General features: G+C 37.6%; 1 protein-coding gene across 7 annotated transcripts in view; it reads left to right on the forward strand.

The window, feature by feature from the left end:
• Positions 1-20,975, forward strand: part of csk (C-terminal Src kinase) — a 141,680-nt gene that overhangs the window by 96,743 nt on the left and 23,962 nt on the right. For all 7 annotated transcript variants that reach the window (XM_043680259.1, XM_043680257.1, XM_043680261.1 and 4 more), the window contains 4 exons: positions 2,702-2,789; positions 5,228-5,341; positions 5,985-6,097; positions 9,851-10,070. In XM_043680259.1, coding sequence (XP_043536194.1) covers positions 2,775-2,789; positions 5,228-5,341; positions 5,985-6,097; positions 9,851-10,070 — 462 coding nt within the window. In that variant the 5' untranslated portion in view covers positions 2,702-2,774. The remainder of the gene's footprint in view (positions 1-2,701; positions 2,790-5,227; positions 5,342-5,984; positions 6,098-9,850; positions 10,071-20,975) is intronic.

Consider the following 20,975-nt stretch of genomic DNA (forward strand, 5'->3'; position numbering starts at 1 on the left):
CTGGATAGTGCTCTTCTGTAGCATAAAGCATTGAGCAGAGAATTGAAACTGATCTATAGGAAATCCTTCCATACCATAACCTCGGAGTGAGGATTTTAGTGGATGTTAAAAGACTGCAAAAATAATGGAATTATGCTGATTGACTCAGGAGCAACAGAAAAGGTGGAATTGAAGCATATTTTTGGAATGAAGTGGTGGACTGAATTTTTGTTTCTCTATGCTATATATCCTAAGTAGTTTTGAGTATTTACTGTCTAAGCCTATATTCAACCAGCTTGTTTTAATTGAGTCTTTCTTTTCCTTTGGATTCATTACATGGTTTGTTCAGGGTGTCAGTAGATCAAGGTGCTTTGTCAGACAGAATTGTTTCTTCAAAGTTTGTGATTCAATTTCTGGATTCACATACTGGCACTCTTCCAAGATTAAACCTTTGAACATTATTTACACACAATTGGGTTAGTGGGTCTAAGGTTGAACACTCATAAAGATTGTCCTGCATCCTCAAGGAATTCTACTTTAATTTTCTGTAAATACTCCTATGTTGCATACAGCAGGGAAATGTAATTTTTATTAAAATTTTATTTCAAAATTTTTCTTTAAAAAAAAATTGGAGATGAGAATTGATTTGACTGGGAGAAGGCTTTGAGAGGTTGTTAGTTATTTGATGAAGCCTCCAGAAATATATTCACTGTGGTCTGTAATCTAGGACTGATTTTTTTTAAAAGGAGAAGCTAGTGCTTTTCACAACTGCCAGATGTATCAAGGCACTTTTTTTTTGATATTTTTGAGTTGCAGTCACTGCTGTAGTCCAGGAAATCAGGCAGCCAAATTGCACATAGGTCCCAAAGAGTACCGTGAGGTTTTGTTGAGGTATCCTTTTTTTGGGGGGATGGTTGATGGATAAATATTATCTAGGGCAATGGAGATGACTAATCAATTCCTTCCTTGAAATTAATATTCTGAGATCTGTTACATCCACCTCAGCAGAAAGTTGGGACCTGGTTTAATTTCTAATCCAAAACATTATATATCCAGCTGTGAAGAACTTCTTTATTGATGTGGAATTGGACTTAAACTGGAAACATTGTGATTTGACACAAGTATGTTGTTACTGAGCCATGGCTGAATGGCAAACAATGAGGTGCAGAGCGCTGGACAAACTCAACATTGGTGAAGAGATCTCTGTTTTTGTCTCCATGCATGCTGCCAGACCGGCTGAGTTTCTCCACCACCACCTTTTTGTTTCAAATCTCAAGAAATCCACAGTTCTTTGTTTTAGAATATGACTTTAAAAATGGAGTAACATGATGGACTAAAGTTTATGCCAAATATTGTTCTGGCCTCAAAGGGTTGCAAAGGTTAGATTCCAAACAACAGTGGCTGCATTTCAACTTTGTGTTACAGAATATGCTGGCTCAAACTGTTCCAATTTGAGCAAAGAGATTTTGTCAAAGATTTTTGGCTTTGACTCATCTTGGCAATTTGCAAGAACACTAACATGAAGTGGAGCAGCATGTTTATACAGTTTATACAGAGTGCTGAGTGGTTAACAAATGGACTTTGGTGGAGTCACTGCTAAGGTGATTTTAGTAGTTGGATCGCAATAACTGTTATCTGCCAATCTTTGTTTAAATTTAAGCAGGTTGACTCTGGGCAAGGTATTGCCATGAGGAATCTTATCAATTGTAAATGATTATTGCCTATTTTGTTCTATTGAAACAGGTACAGTTTATGAACGTGTTAGGTCTGCCTGCAAGTTGTCCGCACTGCAAATCCATCTGCCTTAAATTGGTTGCCAACCTATTTCTTGGCACACTTAGGATTATTTGACAAATGTTACCCAATCTCAGAATTATATCTGATACCTGTTTGCAGTTTTGCAAGCAGATTCACTATGGTCTATATCTTTCATGTCGTATACATTACTGTTTGGTATGATCCACTAGTCTGAGAGGCGCACAGCCTAAATACCTTTCATTGTTTTTGCACCAAAATTCATATGCTGTTTTACCATCCGTATGATAGGCAGGGCGTCATTTGAGCTTGATTACATCATGCTGTTGTACCAAATGCATTGCTGCTGCCTAGCAGTAGCAATAAGCAGTAGGCTTCATCTGTTACTCAAACCTTTTGAGGTGCTCTTCCAGGCTAATCTAAGGTATTCTAGGTACTTTTTAAGAGCAAAAGTAGCAGACATTGGCCCAAAGTGCAGCAAGAGATTATCTGATCAAGGGAGCCATTATCTCGTAAGATAGTCTTGTACATTAGTGATTCAGGTTTCCATGGTAGCTCAGGTCCTATTTACAAAGTGCAGGTAGTTTTTCTATCACCTGATCACCTTCTATCACCAAGGTTCATCCCTTGGTCATGTGTTGTGCTGTCAGTCAACCTGCCTGCTTTAAATTTAAACACAGCTTGACAACTGTTGGTCATTACTACTGGTGCGCTCCTCTTGGCAACCCATCTACCAATTACAGCCCACTTGCAACCAATCTACAAACTCTGCTTAAACAATAGGAACATGTTGTTCCCCTTCACATAGATGTCCTTGCGATTTGTCCTGATGTGTACAGGTTGAAAATATTGGGCAAAATATGTCTTTTTCAGCAGTACTTAAGTTCTGCATTGCCAACTGATTATTCATTCATTCCAATTTGTTTGAAATTTGGTCTCAGTATTGTTTTGTGTTCTGTCTTGACAGGTCTGATGGTACCAAGCAACCATTGAACCGTTGTGAGGCCTCCCACCCACATCACCAAATACAGCCGTGCAACATGTCACAGCCACAGGTAGATGAACCTCCCTTCCTGGTTCAATGGACTCTCTATACTTCATTTTTCAGTTGAAATGTGAAACATCAGAGTATTGCACAAAGATGGCAAAGAAACTCAATGCAAATCTGTTTGTATTTGATGAGATTCAAGTTGTCTTTTGGCCATTTGTTTTTTGATAACCATGTGTGTAGTCAGGGTCACTTGAAGGAATACTAGTATTACTGAATTAGAGCTAGTGTAAATGCTTGTGACAGACCATAAAAATGTTTTTGTACATTGCAGGTTAATAACTTCTGGTATTTTCAGTATGGGGTTACATTTGTAGAGAGTGGTCTCATGCATAAATAATATAACCAAAAATGCAACCAAATTAGTTGTAAAATGGCATGTGTGCAGGTGTTAGAACATGTGGAATGTTTTGCTTAAGTGTAGCCATTTTATACTGTTAAGGCAAAATGAGGTGGGTAAAATGACAATATTAGCTTTTGCTTTATGTTCTTGAATCTATCTACCTGCCCTCTCCTTTTTCTCTCTTTTAACTTCACCAATTTAAAGGTCTAGTGTTTTCATTTGGATTTGGTGTGGTACAATGAAAAACACAGAATTTAAAAAAGCATTTTATATAACATGGATGTTGGAGTTTTCCAAAGATTTTTTATAATTGGATTTTCTATAGCATTTTTTGATCTGATGCAACTATTAAATTATCTTACTCCCAATTGAAAATTGTAATTCTTTCCCTCAGTAGTAGTATTCATAAAGCGAGGCAGCTTAAACTCAATATTTCCAGTTCATACAAAATTTGCTCGTGCGTAACCATCCCATGAAGTACTGTGTCACAGAAATTTGTCTTTGCAATATTTTGCTGTTAACATCTAGTAACAGGAACCTTTGTCTGTGCATGTCCATCGATGGCTTCTACAGTTCGATCTGTTTTGCATGGTCTCTAGTAGTTTGGACTTTATATTGTCTAAAAATGTGTCTTGGAAACTGAAAATATTTTTGTCTTAAATTGCTCCTATGTATAAAAGTACATTGGGAGGCAAAGTAAAGGAAGTAACTGATGTTGATGGAAATATGCAGGGGAAAAAAATATGTATTAAAGTGGAGGGAGAATTCCAGGAAAGAAGGACAAGCCTGATCAGTGCTCACTTTTCATTCAGCTGTTTTTATCTTTTTGTCTCTCTCCAAGTTTGAACAAATCATGTGTTAAATAATGGCACAATAGTGACGGCTTGAATAAGCCATTGTACATAGAATATAGTGGGAAAATTAAGTTACACCAAAGACAAACATGTCCTATTTCCTTGTATATTCTTTGTCCTGGTTTCTGAGGTGTATAGGGAAGTGACTCTAATGTAGTTAACAACAAGCTGCCTTAATTTACATGCCACTATTGCAACAGTGTAGCCCTTTACATCGTAATTTGAATAAGTAAAGTTGCCATAGTTCTAGAGGACCATGGTGTGCTGCTCTGTCATTAGAGAGGCAGCTATTGGTGGTGTGACAGAGGGTCACCACGCCTCAGGTGAGGTTGAGAAGGACCTCAGTTGGTATGAGAATTGAATCCACGCTATTGACATCACTCTGCATCATAAACAAGTTGTCCAGCTAACTGACACTTAGTAATTTGAATATGAGGATATTGAAAGGCATCTGTGTAACAAAATCATAAAGGCCTGTAGCACTTCTTGGAAAATAGATTGAATGTGGTTCATTGTTGGCTATTTTTCTATCCTATTTTAGCAATTTATATTGTATTGTCTATTCTTTTTGTATGTTATCTTGCTATTCGACTTCCTACTCCAGTAGTTACTGTCTTCATTCCTGAATCAGTTCGTATACAAAGATTGAACAAATCACATTGTGTTCGACATTACAATGATTCAGCCATTTTAGGAAACATTGAGTACACATTTGGAGCTTAAATTTTGATTTTGTAAAAGGGCAAGTTATATAGAATGATTGGACATTCAGCAGTCAGCATGTGGCAATTTTTGAGCTAGCTGTTTGAATGAATATTTCAGGCTTCACTGAATTAAAGTAGAACAATTAAATTGATTTTGACTTCTGTTCGAAAGCTCAGAGTTCAAAACAGATGGCGTTTAATTTGTAATGCATCTACTGAAACATATCCATGAACTTGTCATTAATTTACATGCCCTCCTGAAAATGAGTGGGACATGTCTAGTTGCAAAATTACAATGACAAGTTACATTTTCAAATTGGCGTGACAAAATCATTAACCGTTGTCATAACTATTATGGAAATTCAAAGTTTGAGATCTTACAAATTAATAATAGCAAGAAAAAGCAATTTCATCATAATATCTATGTTTACTATATAATATTTTTCAAAACAACCTTTAAAGCAGATTTATTTATGTATTTCATAAAGAAATTTGAAACATTAAAATCCTAATTTGTTGTGATAAATGTCCTTTTCCTTTGCAGACAATATGGGCATCCGGCACAGAATGTATAGCCAAATACAACTTCAGTGGAAGTGCAGAACAAGACCTTCCCTTTAACAAAGGAGATGTTCTCACCATTATTTCAGTCACTAAGGTAATAATATTTGTTTAAGTCCACGTAGAAACAGCATGAAGTGACATTCTACAAGATTTGTTCAATCACTAAAATATTTTTGTCATAGGAAGTGTGCTCACACATTGCAATATTATATGTTTTAATAAATTAAGTAATGTAAATCTTAGCATAAAATGTCTGCTTTATTAACTACATTGTGCACATTGCCCTTCATGAACCACTTTCCATAAAAGATGTGCAGGAAAGATCTGAGGAGCAGCTAATTGTGTCATGCATGATTTACCATCCAAAACCATTTCTAACTATTTGGCTCATATGCAGTAGTCATATCCATTTTCTTTTCTCCAAACATAATAAGAAATTGTGACCACCTTATGCTCAAAAACAAACTGCAGTACTATTACTGCTTCATTTGATCCTAAGCTGATTTATGTCAGCATCCATATTGTTTTATTAAAATTATCTGCTCATTTCTTGGAAGAATAATATGCAAGTTTGATTTTTAATACTTAATGCAAAAAGTGTTTGTGATGCAAGGCTTTAAGGAAAGAGCAAGCAGTAGTATGCACTTTGTAAAAATTACACTTGGTATTCACTTTTGTGTTTGTCACTGTGCACCTCTTAGTTGCTTTACCTTTTACTTCTGCCTTGCCAATTTTAGGATCCAAATTGGTACAAAGCAAAGAGCAAAATTGGTAAAGAAGGTATCATTCCTGCAAACTATGTCCAGAAAAGAGAAGGAGTCAAATCTGGTGCAAAGCTTAGCCTTATGCCGTAAGTATGTGCTTTGGTTTAATAGCCACAGACCATAGAAAACACAAATGCTATATGCAAACGACACAGTTACTGTTACTATTATAGGCCTCCAAAATTTGGAACAAAGAAACAAGGGAGAATTCTCACCAAATGTTACAGGAAGTGCTTAAATATAAGATTTTAATTTGGGGACTTCCTGTGGCCTGACTAATTCAAGTGCACTCCATTAATTGATTATGCCAGAGCTGTTGTATTCAGTTGTGTTGGTCTTGATTTCGGTGTTTTGTTTTTAAAATACATTATTTGGACACAGCAGTAGAAATTTGTATGGATCTTGTCTAGATATAAAACAGTTGAAGTGTGTACCAATTTCTTGATGTGCACTGCAGCATGAATATCTGTCTTCTTTTCTGCCCTCCAACCTTATGCTACTAAATCTTGTATATGAAGTAGCTTAATATTGATGCAGATTGATGGTGCAATAGGACTGACAATAAGACTAATTTGCTTGGTGCTGGAGAGCGACCAAGACGCAATCTGTATCAAGGCAGTTGATCTTCCTTGTCTTCAGCTTTGTGTTTGCTGATGGACTACTGCAGCTTTTCTGCCAATGATTGTTTGGCTGTCCCGACTGTTCCTGTGATTCACTTGCAGAAATTGCAATTCTAATTTATCAGCCTATTAACTCGAATGGAAGTGAGTGCAACCACTGAGTACTAGAAAAATAAGTAGCTGTTATAACAGCTTTTCATTACACAAGTCATAGAGATGTACAGCATGGAAACAGACCCTTCGGTCCAACTCGTCCATGCTGACCAGATATCCTAATCTGATGTAATCCCGTTTGCCAGCACTTGGCCCATATCCCTCAAAACCCTTCCTATTCATATACCCATCCAGATGCCTTTTAAATGCTGTAATTGTTCTCTTATTGATTATTATTTATTTGCAGACGTTTTCTCAGCATGATGAAGATTTAATGGAGCATGATGTAGAGTGCTTTTAAGGTTATAGTTCAGATTCACCCCTTAATGGTCATTTAATCTTACTTTGGGATAAAAGAAAACTGATTCACTACCCAGCCAGGTTGTGGAAGAAATCTCAAGGGGAAAGAAGGTTTGAGATAATCTTGGGAAAATTTGTTAAATGAGTGGTTCAACTGAGTATTGACAATGTTGCCCTGGTCATCCATCTATTATTCTCCTCTTGTCAGAAGGACAGTCAGAATTGATTTTGTGAAAGGGTTGCTATTGTTTTCATTCAGCCAGCTTTTAAGAGACCAAATTGAACCATTAAGCTGATAAGTATACCATAAAACTAATTACTAGGCTGCAGGGCCAGATTCTTTCTGTTGTAATAGCTGCTTTGAGCGAGATGTTGCAATTGATTTTTCTGGCATTTGCCTAGAACAAACTACATTTGAAGGGGAAAACATGATATCTTTTGCTTGTCTTGTGCCAGTTTTTAATGGATAAAATCCCCAATCCACGTGCTCTCTGATAATATGATATCTTATCCAAAGATCTTCCATCAACTCTCTTGTTCTAGTAGATAATTTGAGAACAAAGTGATATAAACGCATGAGTTTCTTTCATTTGGAGAGGAATAATTGGTCAGTGTTTTTTGAAACACAAAGCCTTTATTTTAAAAATATAGATCCCATATCAGTTTTAAACAGTGCTTACTGGACTGAGACTTTCAGGAAAGGGAAATTCCTCATACATATTCCTTAATGAGGGAACAAACCTTACCTAATTTTAAAGTTACATTCCTTCCTCCCTTTGCGAAAGACATTAAAGTTGAAAACAGTGCAATGTTCTTAATCAGGGTCACAAAAGAAATTTGTATTTGGCATGTGCCCATTGCTGGCAGTAATTCTGTGCATTTTTAATGACGTTACCCTTTTGCAAATTTCGATTTTGACAGCAGCTGAACTTCAGTTATTATTTCGTTTGCCAATGCGAAGAATTATTTCCTTTCTCACTGTCTGCCAATGTGTACTAAAGAATTGAATATGTCAAATAATATGGAGGAAACTGTTCTTTTGAAACTAGTGCCACAAAATGCAACAAATGAAATATTCTGAATATAGTTTCCAAACTGCTGTTGGCAGTTATAGACCCTTGAGGATCATTTACAAAGGAATGTATCCCTTTTAAATATTCATTGGTCTTATCATGCCAAGTGTCTCCTGATATTTCATTTGATGCTAGGTACGTTAGTTGGTATAGAGTTTTGTTCCTTGCAAACTTTGACTGCCCAGATGAATACTGGATTAGCCAAATGCTATGTTTACTGAGGTAAGCGGAGGTAGCAATTGTTATGAGTAGAAACTAGGTGCTTTTGTGACGAGGAGACTGTAGAGTCACATGAGTATTGACTGTGGTTCAGTTAAGCAGCTTTATTTAGTCTGGAATAATTGTCAGAGAGGACTATTGAACCACAGGTAAGGCTGAGGGGTTTGAGGCAGTGGCTGAAAACATGGCTTTTATTTTCCAAAATTTTTGATTGGATAGTGGCCCATCCAGTCCTGGAAGCTGAGAAAGGAGTTTGACAACACAATTTAATAGAAACGTCATGCTAGATCATTAAGAGCTTATCTGTATCTTGTCAGTCGATATCTGGAATTTACTCTTGTGAGATAATGTTACTGAGAATGTTAGCTTGTGAATGAGAAAAGGTAGGGAACCAGAATTTGAAAGATGGTGTTTGGACTTCGAGTGCTAATGCGGAAATAGTTGGAAAAACCAATGATTTGTCCTCTGGCTCCAGTTAGCAAGGCAAATATGATACACAGAAGAGGAAATTGAGGTGCATTGCTGGTTGTTCCAAAGACAGCACAGGATTGAAGAAAGTCATAGTCCAAAAGAGTACAATATGAGACTCTGGTTAGGGATTTTTAGTGTCATTGCAAGCATTGTTTTCGTGATTTAAATATGGAGTCCATGAGAATTTGCCAAATTGATATTTATTAAGGGTCCTTGGAGAGGTTTAGTGGGTGGGAGTATTAGTTTGCAAGGATTGCAAAGTTAAAGATGTTTAATGATAAATGCAGGGTTGCTGGGATAAGCTGTGGCAGGGGTGGGATGCTATTTGGAGGGTAGGTGCAGACTCGATGGGCCAAATGGCCTCTATCTGTACCGTAAGGATTCTATGATGAGGTTTAAGGGGCAATATAGTGGACGTGAAAAAGAAGTATGTTATTTGATAAATCATTCTTGAATTTCTAGAAAATGTAATTGTGGATTTTTGTGTCTTGACTATCTTATAACAGACTACAAAACTAGGGTAACAATTTGTTATAAAAGTATCAGTCACCCTATATTTTGCTGCTCAGAAATTATAAGACAACAGCACATGAGCTTAATAACCTGAAACTATTTAAATTACAGAAAGTTAAAAATTGGAGAAATAGTCTATCTGATCGTTTGGAGCCAGCTTGTGTATGACAAAATAGAATAGTAATGGCTTGACCCCTCCCAGGTTGACACAGCAACACAAATATTGAGTTGTTGCATCAAGGGATTGTATGGATAAACTAGGAAAGGGAATGAGCATGTAAAACGGTACATTAAACCGATCATTTGGTGACTTCATAACTTGAGCGCTCGAGGATAAAATCAAGGAAGGGTGATGTGGTTTCATCCTCACCCTCTGTCCAGATAGTTTGTGATGAAGTACATATGGTTCGAAATACCCTGCAATGAAAATATTCTGATTTTGTGCTTTATTTTCATATTGCTTTCTGATTTATGCTGTTATTTGTTGCAGCTGGTTTCATGGAAAAATTACTCGTGAGCAAGCAGAAAGGCTACTGTATCCTCCTGAAGATGGTTTATATTTGGTACGGGAAAGTACCAACTATCCTGGGGACTATACACTGTGTGTGAGCTGTAGTGGGAAGGTGGAACATTACAGAATCATTTATTCTTCCAGCAAACTTAGCATCGATGAAGAAGCCTACTTTGATAATTTGATGCAATTAGTAGAGGTCAGTTTGATTTTAATTTTATATTTTGTTTTAAACACCTTGCTCTCTGGGCCTAGAGTGCTTTTCATTATCACCTCAGTGGATTGTTATTGGATTACAGGGGCAATTTGTAAAATGTATCTGTAATATTTGTTATTTAACCATTATTATAGAATCAAAATTTGAGTCTGCTATGGTCAGATTAGAAGAACAGAGGTAATGCAGAGAGTTTCTCTTGCATATAATGATACTCTTTTTCCTAACTATTTTGAAGCATTGTTCTGGTTATATACAAACCGTTTCAGACCCACTGCCAGTTTCCTGAAGAAGGGCTCATGCCCGAAACATCAATTCTCCTGCTCCTTGGATGCTGTCTGACCTGCTGCGCTTTTCCAGCAACACGTTTTCAGCTCAGACTCACTGCCACCAAGCAAATTCATCACTTAAGCAATAGACTTCCAATCTGCCTCGCACTGGTAGATTTAAATATGCTTTGTGCCTAAAACGTTGCTTCTGTTATCTATAATGTTTCCCCAAGTCCCCATATTGGCCGCTATATGGAATCTAAATGATGAGCAGCATTTTTTTAAAAATTGGTTATTTTGTTTGAGAGAACCAATCAGGACTTCATTCTGCTTGTCAAATTGATGAGCTCTGAATCTGTGAATGTAATTTTTAAGTTGAATCAGCTTGCTGAATTTAAGGATTATTTGATTTGCATCTCCCAAGTGTGCTGTAGATGGCAGGTAACATTTTTTACGATAATATCATAAGCAGTGCACTGTGTCTGTGGATTAATTAATGCTTCAATTTGTTTTAATCTTTGTGTGAAAATAATATTTAACATTCCTGAAAGCTTTCTACCCACCTAGTTTTATTTAGCAATTTCAAATTAAGAATATCTCCTAAAATGCATTGTTTTTTCAAAGTTATTTACTGTCAAGTTTGGGTCAATTTTGGCCCATTCCTGGGGTTAACTGAATGTTGAAGTTGGGGTAATTTTCTTATCTACACATCTACATTCAAATACAACCTAATAGCCATTCATCCAAATGCATGTTACTATTTCAAAGGTTTCTCCCAAAATTGACTCTTTTCCCTCGGTTGTAAATTCTGTTCTGCATAAAACCCTTTTTTGAATGTCCCTATAGAATTACTGCTTGTTGTGGGTTGCCTATCACACAAGTAGAGTCTAGCTCCAGACCAGCATGTGTCAATTCAACATCTTAGCTCCCAAATCTTTTCCAGTTGGATTCACTTAACATGAAACTGGCTGATCATTAGAAATAATGTCAAGAAAAATAAACAATGTTTTACTGTCATGATAAAAGGCTTGTCATTATATTACACTTCAGTTTCAAAAAGTTTTAACAGGAAGTTCTGCCATCTCTCAAACATTTGAATGATCTACAATGCCATTGATCATGCCTTTGGTTTGAAGTACAGATTATATTTTCAGGAAATTTTCTTATTTACAGAGGCTTTTTTCAGGTAGAAAAGATGGTTCTACCCTGACAATGAATTAAAAAGGCACCTCTTACAAGTGTATGCGTTCTTTTGTTCCCTTCTCACCACCCCAAAACAAAGTCAGGTTTTGTGCTGTCTTGACTTGGAAGTTTTTCATCCCTTCTTTCTATTGGATCAGAATCCTGGGACTCACTCTCTAATAACATGGCTAACATAACTTCACCGTACAGTTTACAATTATTCTCAAAGGCAGTTCACCACCACTATCTGCCAGTGGTATCCATGCCCCATAAAATAAATGAATGAATAAATAAATTGACTGAAAGTCAGTAAGACTTTTTTTTACAAGGGTCAGGATTACTTAGCTGTAGCTTTTGGAAGCATGTTCTGCTGGTAGAGGAAATCTCACTTTGAGGTTGCCTTCTGTTTCCTAAGACCAAGACAAACTGGGACAGAATAAAGTGTAGTCATTCTGTCCCAAACAAAAGGAAAGATTGATTGAGCTTCCAGATCTTCCTGTCCCAATTTGATGGGATTGAGTGCTGTAGTTGGAAAGCTACACCCAGTGCAGTCCTATTTCATCTTCATTTGATATCTTGGCTCTAGATAATTCAGTCTCATTTTGTAAATGGGGTCTTGTTTTACTGATAGTGCACTGATGCTGCACATGCTATTTTTATTGAAAGCTACCTTAATTTTCGTTTTGGGAAAGTGTTGTTGAAGTTCAAATCATCATAGCTGTTGCTATGAAAGGGAAGTTCTGCTTTGTTCATTTTTCTTGAGTTTCTGTCTTCTCAATAAATAGCTTAGGCTCGTGAAGACTTTTGAAAAATTTTGGTCGGATAGAACAACTTTATGTAAACCAGTCACTCGGCAATTGTTTTCTTGTCATGGGTATCTCTAGCTCAGAATGCTGGCAGCTTCTGCACAAAGCTGGAAGAACGCTATTTAAGGACTTTGTATGTACTTTTTTAATAGAATTTATCCGTATGGTTCAATTTAAGACAATAAGTGGATTGGTCTAGCCCTGGTGAAAATTGCTTTGCCTTTTTGGTAGTTCCTTTGTTAGAAGGAGGTTGAACAAATATAGAGAAATGGGATCTTGTACATTCAACAAAATCATTGAAGGCTGCCAGCTGCTTTTCTCAGGCTGATACAGTCATGGCAGCTGTGAGCAATGTTACATTGAGTATTAGTCCAGTGTGTTCTTTTTAGTTGCTTTGTAGTTCTAACCAATGTTTGTTGGAGCTATTAGTGTTGATATAGTGTGCTAGTGTATGAAGTGTCAGTTGCGTTGTAATTTGTGAATGCTACACAAATGCCTTTTTCTAATAGTTTTGGCATGTTGGATGTGAGTACTTCAAGTCTCTTACCCAAACTGTTCAGAATACTACTTGGGGTTAAATGGAAGAAATAAAGGATTGTAAATGCCAGTTTAACCCAAATGTACTTGTTACTAGATTAATGATAAATCAATTTACCAGTTCTATTAGCTGTTTTACTTATTCTATACAGAAGGATGTTTGGATATGTGGCCAAGCCCAGCTCTAGCTTATATTTCATTTTAAACACCAACTTCACGGGCTCTCAGTACTGATTCACTAACAAGTAATTGGCTACAATTTTCCTGATCAAATGAATTGTGAGAGCCTTTTTTGAATAATTGTTTCTTACATCTTAAAAAAAAGAACTGACCAAATGCAGACTAGATGATGACTTGAAAACAGGCAGTTCTTTTTTTCTTGGTGGGGGGGGGGGGGGGGGTAGAGGAGAGAATACTTTCTGTGGGGGGGGGGGGGTAGAGGAGAGAATACTTTCTGTAGATTGGGTCATTTTACTGAATGAAGCCAAAGAACTAGCTTTGTCAGAGAAAAAAATGTAGCCATTCACTTAGTAAAATATTTCCCTGTTGCTTTCTTTGAGGAACTGACGGAAGGAACATCACACTCAGGCTGAAAGAGCAACCAGATAATTTACCTCCCAGTGTCACTTCCTCAATAATTGGCTATGCAAGAGCACACTACTGCTCTTTCCCTCCTGTATTTCCTACATTTAAAAGAATAGTGTAACAAAGGTTTTGTCACTAGAGCTTCAAGAATTCTAGTGAGAAATCTGCTGGTGATGGAAAAGTGTTTTAAAATGGCACAGCATTATACTAGCAGAAATCTTGGATAATCATTTGGGCACAGACATTTTCAAATGTATCTCTTGGCATACAAGGTAACTAATTTGATTGTATCTAGTCTATGTACCTTTTACTTGTTTTGCAAAGAAAAGTGCTCAAAAATAGTCAAAGATGTGTACATCTAGGTGCAATGAAAGGAAGTTTTGCAATGATTTCTTGTACTGATAAGTTGAAATCTGCTTTCAGACTGTTAAAATACATCAGCTTTAAAGTGGAATTTCAAATATTGCAGCATGAGAGTGGCTTGAAATGTCCACACTTGAACTAGTTTAAAGTATCAAAGAACGGAAGGTATTTGGATTCTGACTCAAATATGCTCCAGAAATGGTCTGCTAAAGGACAAGTGGAGGTCTGCTTGCTGGAACGTTGGCAAGAACCATGTCACATTCATTGGGGAAGGCCTGCCATGTTACATGCTGGCAATGATGAATCTTGTTTAACAGACTGGTATTCATATGTTGAATTCAGCAATGAAAGACTTTGAGATTTGCAAGAATGTTAATCAATGGTTAAGCACAACCGCCAGTTTGCACCTTTCCCTGTCCAGAAGGTAACTTCCCCAGGGAAGAATCCTGTTTTTCTGTAAAACCACCCTATTCAGACATGTCATGACACATGTTTGGAGCAGATGGTTCTTGAACCCAATCTTCCTGGCACAGAGGTAAGGACACAACTGCTACACCATGACAAGGCCTAACAGCTGTTGTATATTTTAATCAATCTATTCAAGCAGTTAAGATTCTGAACTTTTTTTTAAATCAGTCTGTTCAGGTGGGACTTGAACCCAGGATTTCTGTCTCAGAAGCAGAGTTGCTATCTCTGCACCAGAAAAACTCCTAAATCCCCAGCCTGTTATAAAAGTTCAATGAATATCACCTGCTCTTAATCAACTCTGGAGCTTTCCTAGCTGCTTTTATAGGGGAGTTTTTGTGGCACAGTGGTAGTGTCTCTATCTCTGGACCAGGGGAGATCCACATTCAAGTCATACCTGCTCCGGAAGTGTGCAATAACAAGTGAAAAGGTGGATGAGAAAATACTTTCTGCTTGACTTTTGGGATTTTTGTGGTCCAATGGCATTGGAGCTACTGCTGAAGTAGGAGGCCTGGGTTCAAGTTCCCCATGCCCCACTGAACAGGTTAATTAGAAAATATGTTCTGATTTGACCTTTAAAGGGACCTGCGATTCTAATAGGCTTTCCTCAGGACCACGTGTCCCCACTGGCAGAGGGCCTAATCACCTAGAGATGCCAACTAATCAGAAGCTGGTAGGTCTTCTCTGATTTGAGGTGCCACCAGGGAGGTAATTGCTGCTGCCTGTAATATAACCACCCAAGACCTTGGATCATGACGAGCCAAGGCTGGAGGTGAGCAATGGTGGGAGAGTGGATGGAGAAGAGCATTATGGGATGCAGCTAGCTCATTCTTCCGGAAGTCTGGTCTTGAATCTTTGAAAGTGAATAATTGATAGCACAGTATGAAGTCAGTCCATGAACCTTTCCTCCAATAGGTCCCTGGTAGGAGTGATAGGAAGGCAGTAGGATCCTTCCCCTCCCACTGTCACCAATTCTATGATGGTACAGTGTGAAATGTAATTGTCTTTTTTCCCCAATACAGATGCTGCGAGATTTGAATATCTTCAGCATCTTGTTTCTGATTTTCCAGTATCTGGAGTACTGTCATTTTTGTGGAAAACTCAAGCTTTTGTCTTCTGTAAAAATATTAGTTACAGTTGTATTAAAATGAATTATTTCTATTCCGTCAATGAATGAATTTTTTTAAAAGAAGCTATAGTTTCATTATTAATGCAGAACAGATGTGTAGATATACTTATACCAAGTCAGAATGCTGCCTGTCCATTTAGAGGAAATAAGAAGAATGTTTTTCTTGGTGAAACTGTAGTTGAATGCTACTGCTTTTTATTTGATAAGTTGGGGTTTTTATTGTGATATTAGTCAGTGAGTTCAGAGTTGAATGGCTTTTTGTCCCTGAGGACAGCATTTAGTTAAATGCTGAACCAATGCTTTAAAAGTATAAAACATTTAAGGGGCATTGCATTGCATATCCTCTTGTTATAGTGCTCCATTTCATAACTGAATCTGAAGTGTGTATAAAAAAAAAAGCAACTGCACCTTTAAAGTTGTATGGCTGTACTGAAAGCACCAATGAACAACATTTTTGACTTTTGCAAGCCATGGTTCAGTCCATGTTCAGATTAGTCTTTAAGGGTTTGTGGTCTACAGGCTGTGACTTTTTACGAGTTCAGGGCTCCATTAAATAACATGGAAAGAAACCTGTGATAGTTTATGGATTAGTATCACAAGGCCAGTAGCAATTAGCCGTCTTGGAGGGATCTGACTATTGCTATTCCACAGTACTTTTTTTGCATTAGCAATTGTTATCTTTGACTTTACAGATTGCATTTAATTTTTTTTTCTTCTTGGGAATTAGTTATGATGTAACAATATGATTAACGTCTTTAAGAAAATTATAAGCTAAGATTCCCTTTGAAGCTGAGACTTTATAGGCTGAATAGCAAGTTTAAAATAAATGGAAAGCTCTTAATTTCACAGTTTGGTAACCTTACTGGGAGAATGGTCAAATGAAGATGCTGACAGTTTGAGTACGAAAACTTCTGAAAAGAACACGGAATTTTTCGAGCAGTAATGCAAATATCTAATTCGGGAAACCGTGGCTTTACACTCCCTTCTTGGCAGCAAAATCATAGCTCTTGTTGTCATGCTTTTATGAAGTTGGTATGCTCTGTCACACATGTTGAGGTGTCTATTTACCATAAAAAAAACTTCTGTGGAACTTCAGAGTTTATAATACCCTAGTACCCAGTGTTGCCTGAAAGAGCTCCTCAGATGCTGCCTGACCACCTGCGCTTTTCCAGTGCCACACTTTTCTGCCAGTGGTTGCAACCAGAGTACTTTAGCTATGCACTACTGAACTACCTTTTCAGCCTCCCTGACAGGAGGGCCTTGAACCTCCAACCAAGTCCTCTTTAGTGGTGCGATTTTTAATTTTATTACCAAATCCAGAAAAATCTAGAACTTCAAAAATCGGTGGCTTTACACCTGAACACTAAGCTTCAGTCATCCCTGGCCTCGTGCTGTGCTTGACCTGAAGGGAGATATTTTTGACTTTTGAGGGCAAACTGCCAGAGGATGCTGACTATTGCTTATTCACTGATCCCTTGGATGTAGTGGCACCTTGGTTCTAAAATGGCTTACGAACAGAATATTTTGAGAATACTTGCAGCTATTCTCTCATTGTCAGACACAGGAACAAGTTTAAGTGCAGCACAAGGAGTTTGTCTCTCATCACTATCTCCGCACCATACGTGAGGCTGTCCTGTTTGCTTTTGCACTTTGCCAGTAACATGACAGCAATTTTCAGAGCTAATAGTTTGAATAACCTTGCTATAATATTCTTTGTGTATAGTCTGAGAACCATGAATAAAGACTTTTTGTATTTTTGTTTTTTGGCGCAAACATGACAAATTGATTTCTTGGTATTGAAGCACTATAGAAATTCAAATGCAACAGCCCTTTGAGGATATCAATAACCAAGGTCTGCTTTCTCTGCAGAGAAAATTGATACCACCAAGATGATTCGCTTTAATCTCCTCTTTCAAGTTATTTAGCTTTGATGTGCACTAGTTGGTGCTTCTGCATCCTCTGGTTAGCTGCATCTGACATTTGTAACAATTTGCTATAAGTGCACTGATGTTGAGAAGATTGTGAATTTTACCAGTTCATGGGCATGTGCATTACAGGCCACAGAGAGTTTAAATTGTGAACCTTCTGCATTAGATTTCTCAATTGACACTGTTGTTTAGCCCCTGCAAAAGCTAAATATTTTGAGTACTTGAGTTTGAAGGATTGGGGAGGTGCCATTATTTTCTTTAGGTTCAATGAAAAGACATTGCAGTTTTTCCACCCTTGGAACTCATATGACTTGATAGTTGCTGCCCTTTGGGACAAACCACTGACTGTTGTACAGTGTTTTATGGCTGTCCTGTTTGAAGGATGCTTGTAGACTTGAAGACACTTTACAATTAGTTGGGACAAACCTTTGAAGTAAAAGCTGCCCAGCTTGTCACATGTTTCTGAAACATCATTGTGGTGAATTTGATGTGTAGCCTGATGGTTCTAAAGGAAAAGAGTGACTGAAAGAAACTTCTCAATGTTGTGTTTCCTGAGCAAGCTGTGTCTACCAAAACCACAGACAACTGTGCATAATTAGTGACTTCACTATACGTACAAGACCACGAGACTACAGATCGTTCTGGACCTTATAATTTTTGCCTTTGAGAATATCTACCTTTGGCCATAATTGCTTTCTCTTTTTTTGAAGTGAATTGCTGTGGAGAGAGGAACATTTTTTTCTGATCAGTTGAAGTTAGTGTATGTTTTGGATTGTTTAAAGAGGAAAAATGAAATTATATTTATGCATTACAAATGATAATGAATTCTGCATCTTCATTCAATGGGTTTTGTTTTATAATAAATTGAGAATTGTTTTATTACACCTGGAGTGAAAAGGTCTATCAAGCAGGATTTCTTTAGTGTAGTTGAAACAAACAATTTGCCATATTGCGACTTGTTTAAAAAAATTGTCAAATTTATGTTGTGACTCATTGCATAGAGGGACGAGAGAAAGACTGTCATAATGCTCATTTGGAGCATGACAGCTTCACTATAAGTAATTTTATAAATTGCACAGCATTTGAGCAAGCTATAGCTGGAGGTATATCAACTTTGACTATTGAATACAAGTTCATTTGAAACTATTTTCAAATTGCCTCACTAAACTAAGGCTACAAATTGACGTACATGTGCACTTGGAAAATAATGTTGCTCAAAATGAGCATATGGAGGAGAACATCCAAGCATTGCATATGCACTGAATCAGAAAGAAAGTGAGGCACAAGACATGGTGGTGAAAATGAGTTAGACAATTACAAATTAGGCTGGGGGTCAGGTAGTCTGCCAAAGAAAGGAGCAGAAGGAAGGCGATGGTCTGGTGGTATTATCACCGTGCTGTTAATCTGGAGACCGAGGTAACAATCTGGAGAGCTGGTTTTGGATCTCTTTATCACAGATGGTGGAACTTGAATTCAAGAAAAATTTGGAATTAAGAGTCTAATGATGACCACAAGACTATTGTTGATGCCTCAGATGGAAGGAAATTGCCAGTTTTACCTGGTCTAGCCTACAGAAGACTCAGTCCTACATCTGTTACTCGTCTGGGCAGTTCAAAGTGGACAATAAATGCTGCCTAGTCAGTGACGCCCTCATCCTGTGAATGAACTTGGAAAAAAAGTGATAGCATAATATTTCCTTTCTTGTGGTGTGCCCTGGTACCAGTTTGGTTTGTTTGTGTTCTTTAGAATGCAATAAGTTTTTAACTATATAGGCTTATCTTTTGCTATTTCAGAATGCAATTGAAAAAAAGAAACAGCCCATGTTTTTCTTTTATGGAATGTGGGTATACTAGTAAAATGAATATTTGTTGCCCATCCCTAATTGCTCTTGAGAAACTAGATAGTTCAAGCTGCCTTGAACTGCCCTAGTTCTTAAAGTATAGATACATTCATAAACTGGTAAACAGGTTATTCCAAGCTTTTGGCAGGCAATCTGCTGTTAACACTAGGTAAAAGGACACAATTTCAAGGTTTTGCAGTATTTGACTGCTTTCAGTCTTTGCTTAACAGCATTGTACATGGTACAGTCCTTGTATCTTGCAGATACAGTTTTGAAACTTGCTGTTGAATTACTTAGCTTCACTCCATTTAAATAGGAGAGGATGTGGTGCCTGAGTCGTAATGTTATTGGATTAGTAATCCAAAATCCTGAGCAGTTGTTCTGGGAACATTTTGAATCTCACCGTGGCAGATAGTGAAATTTGAATTCAATGAAATTAAAATAATAGCTAGTTTAATGGTGATCATATAACCAGTATTGATTGTTGTAAAATCCCAGCTGCTTCACTAACTATCTTATGGGAAGACAATTTGCCATTTTTACTTGGTCTGGTGCATGTTTCTCCAGTTTCACAACAATATGTTTGACTGTTAAACACCTGAAGTACCCAAGCGAGTCATCCAGTTCCAGGGCAATTAGGGATGAGCAATAAATGTTGGCCTATCATCCCATGAATGATTTTATTTTTCTAGTAATCATTGTCAATTGGTCATCATTTGATGCCTTTCCCGGTTGGCTGGAGAGGAGTTTTGTCTGGATGTGAAGCTAAGTGCTTGTTCTTCTTATGTTGCAGTGTTCATTGAGAAATGTAGTGCTTTACTTGATCCATGTCTCAAATGTCATTTGGAGATGTACGTAAACAGTATTTGCATCGAAAAGGGATGTTTAAATCGAATTCCGTTTTCGCCATCTTGAATATCAACTGACTAGTTTCTAAATAGGAATGCTGTATTTGCACTAATGTTTGGTCTGTACAGAATGGTTCAGGAATGTGTTTACATATCATCGAATGAGGTCACTTCAATCTTCGTGTTATTTCCAGTGCAAAAAGTAATATGCTTCCAATAAAAGACTTTGAGCATGCATTTCAGCATCTTGGTTCAATAAGACTTAATTGCTCTGTACGGTATGGCTGAGGAAAACATTTGAATGTATATTTGGGGAGTAAAAAAATTGATAGAGAATGAAATGACCATGAATCCTATTTCTGTGATATTTTGCAGATATGTGAGCACAGTGAACTCAAAAGTATCTCAGTCAAATATTGTGGTGCTGCAAAAGCACAGCCGGTCAGGCAGCATCTGAGGAACAGGAGAGTCATAGATATGTATAGCATGGAAACAGACCCTTCGGGCCAACCCGTCCATGCCAACCAGATATCCCAACCCCATGCAGCCCCACCTGCCAGCACCCAGCCCATATCCCTCCAAACTCTTCCTATTCATATACCAGCCTCCACCACATCCTCTGGCAACTCATTCCATACATGTACCACCCTCCGTGAAAAAGTTGCCCCTTGGGTCTCTTTTATATCTTTCCTCTCTCACCCTAAATCTATGCCCTCTAGTTCTGGACTCCCTGACCGCAGGGAAAAGACTTTGTCTATTTATCCTATCCATGCCCCTCATAACTTTGTAAACCTCTATAATGTCGCTCCTCAGCCTCCGACGCTGCAGGGAATACAGCCCCAGCCTGTTCAGCCTGTAGCTCAGATCCTCCAACCCTGGCAACATCCTTGTAAATCTTTTCTGAACCCTTTCAAGTTTCACAACATCTTTCCAATAGG

This window comes from Chiloscyllium plagiosum, chromosome 40 (assembly GCF_004010195.1).
Source record: "Chiloscyllium plagiosum isolate BGI_BamShark_2017 chromosome 40, ASM401019v2, whole genome shotgun sequence".
Taxonomy (NCBI): domain Eukaryota; kingdom Metazoa; phylum Chordata; class Chondrichthyes; order Orectolobiformes; family Hemiscylliidae; genus Chiloscyllium; species Chiloscyllium plagiosum.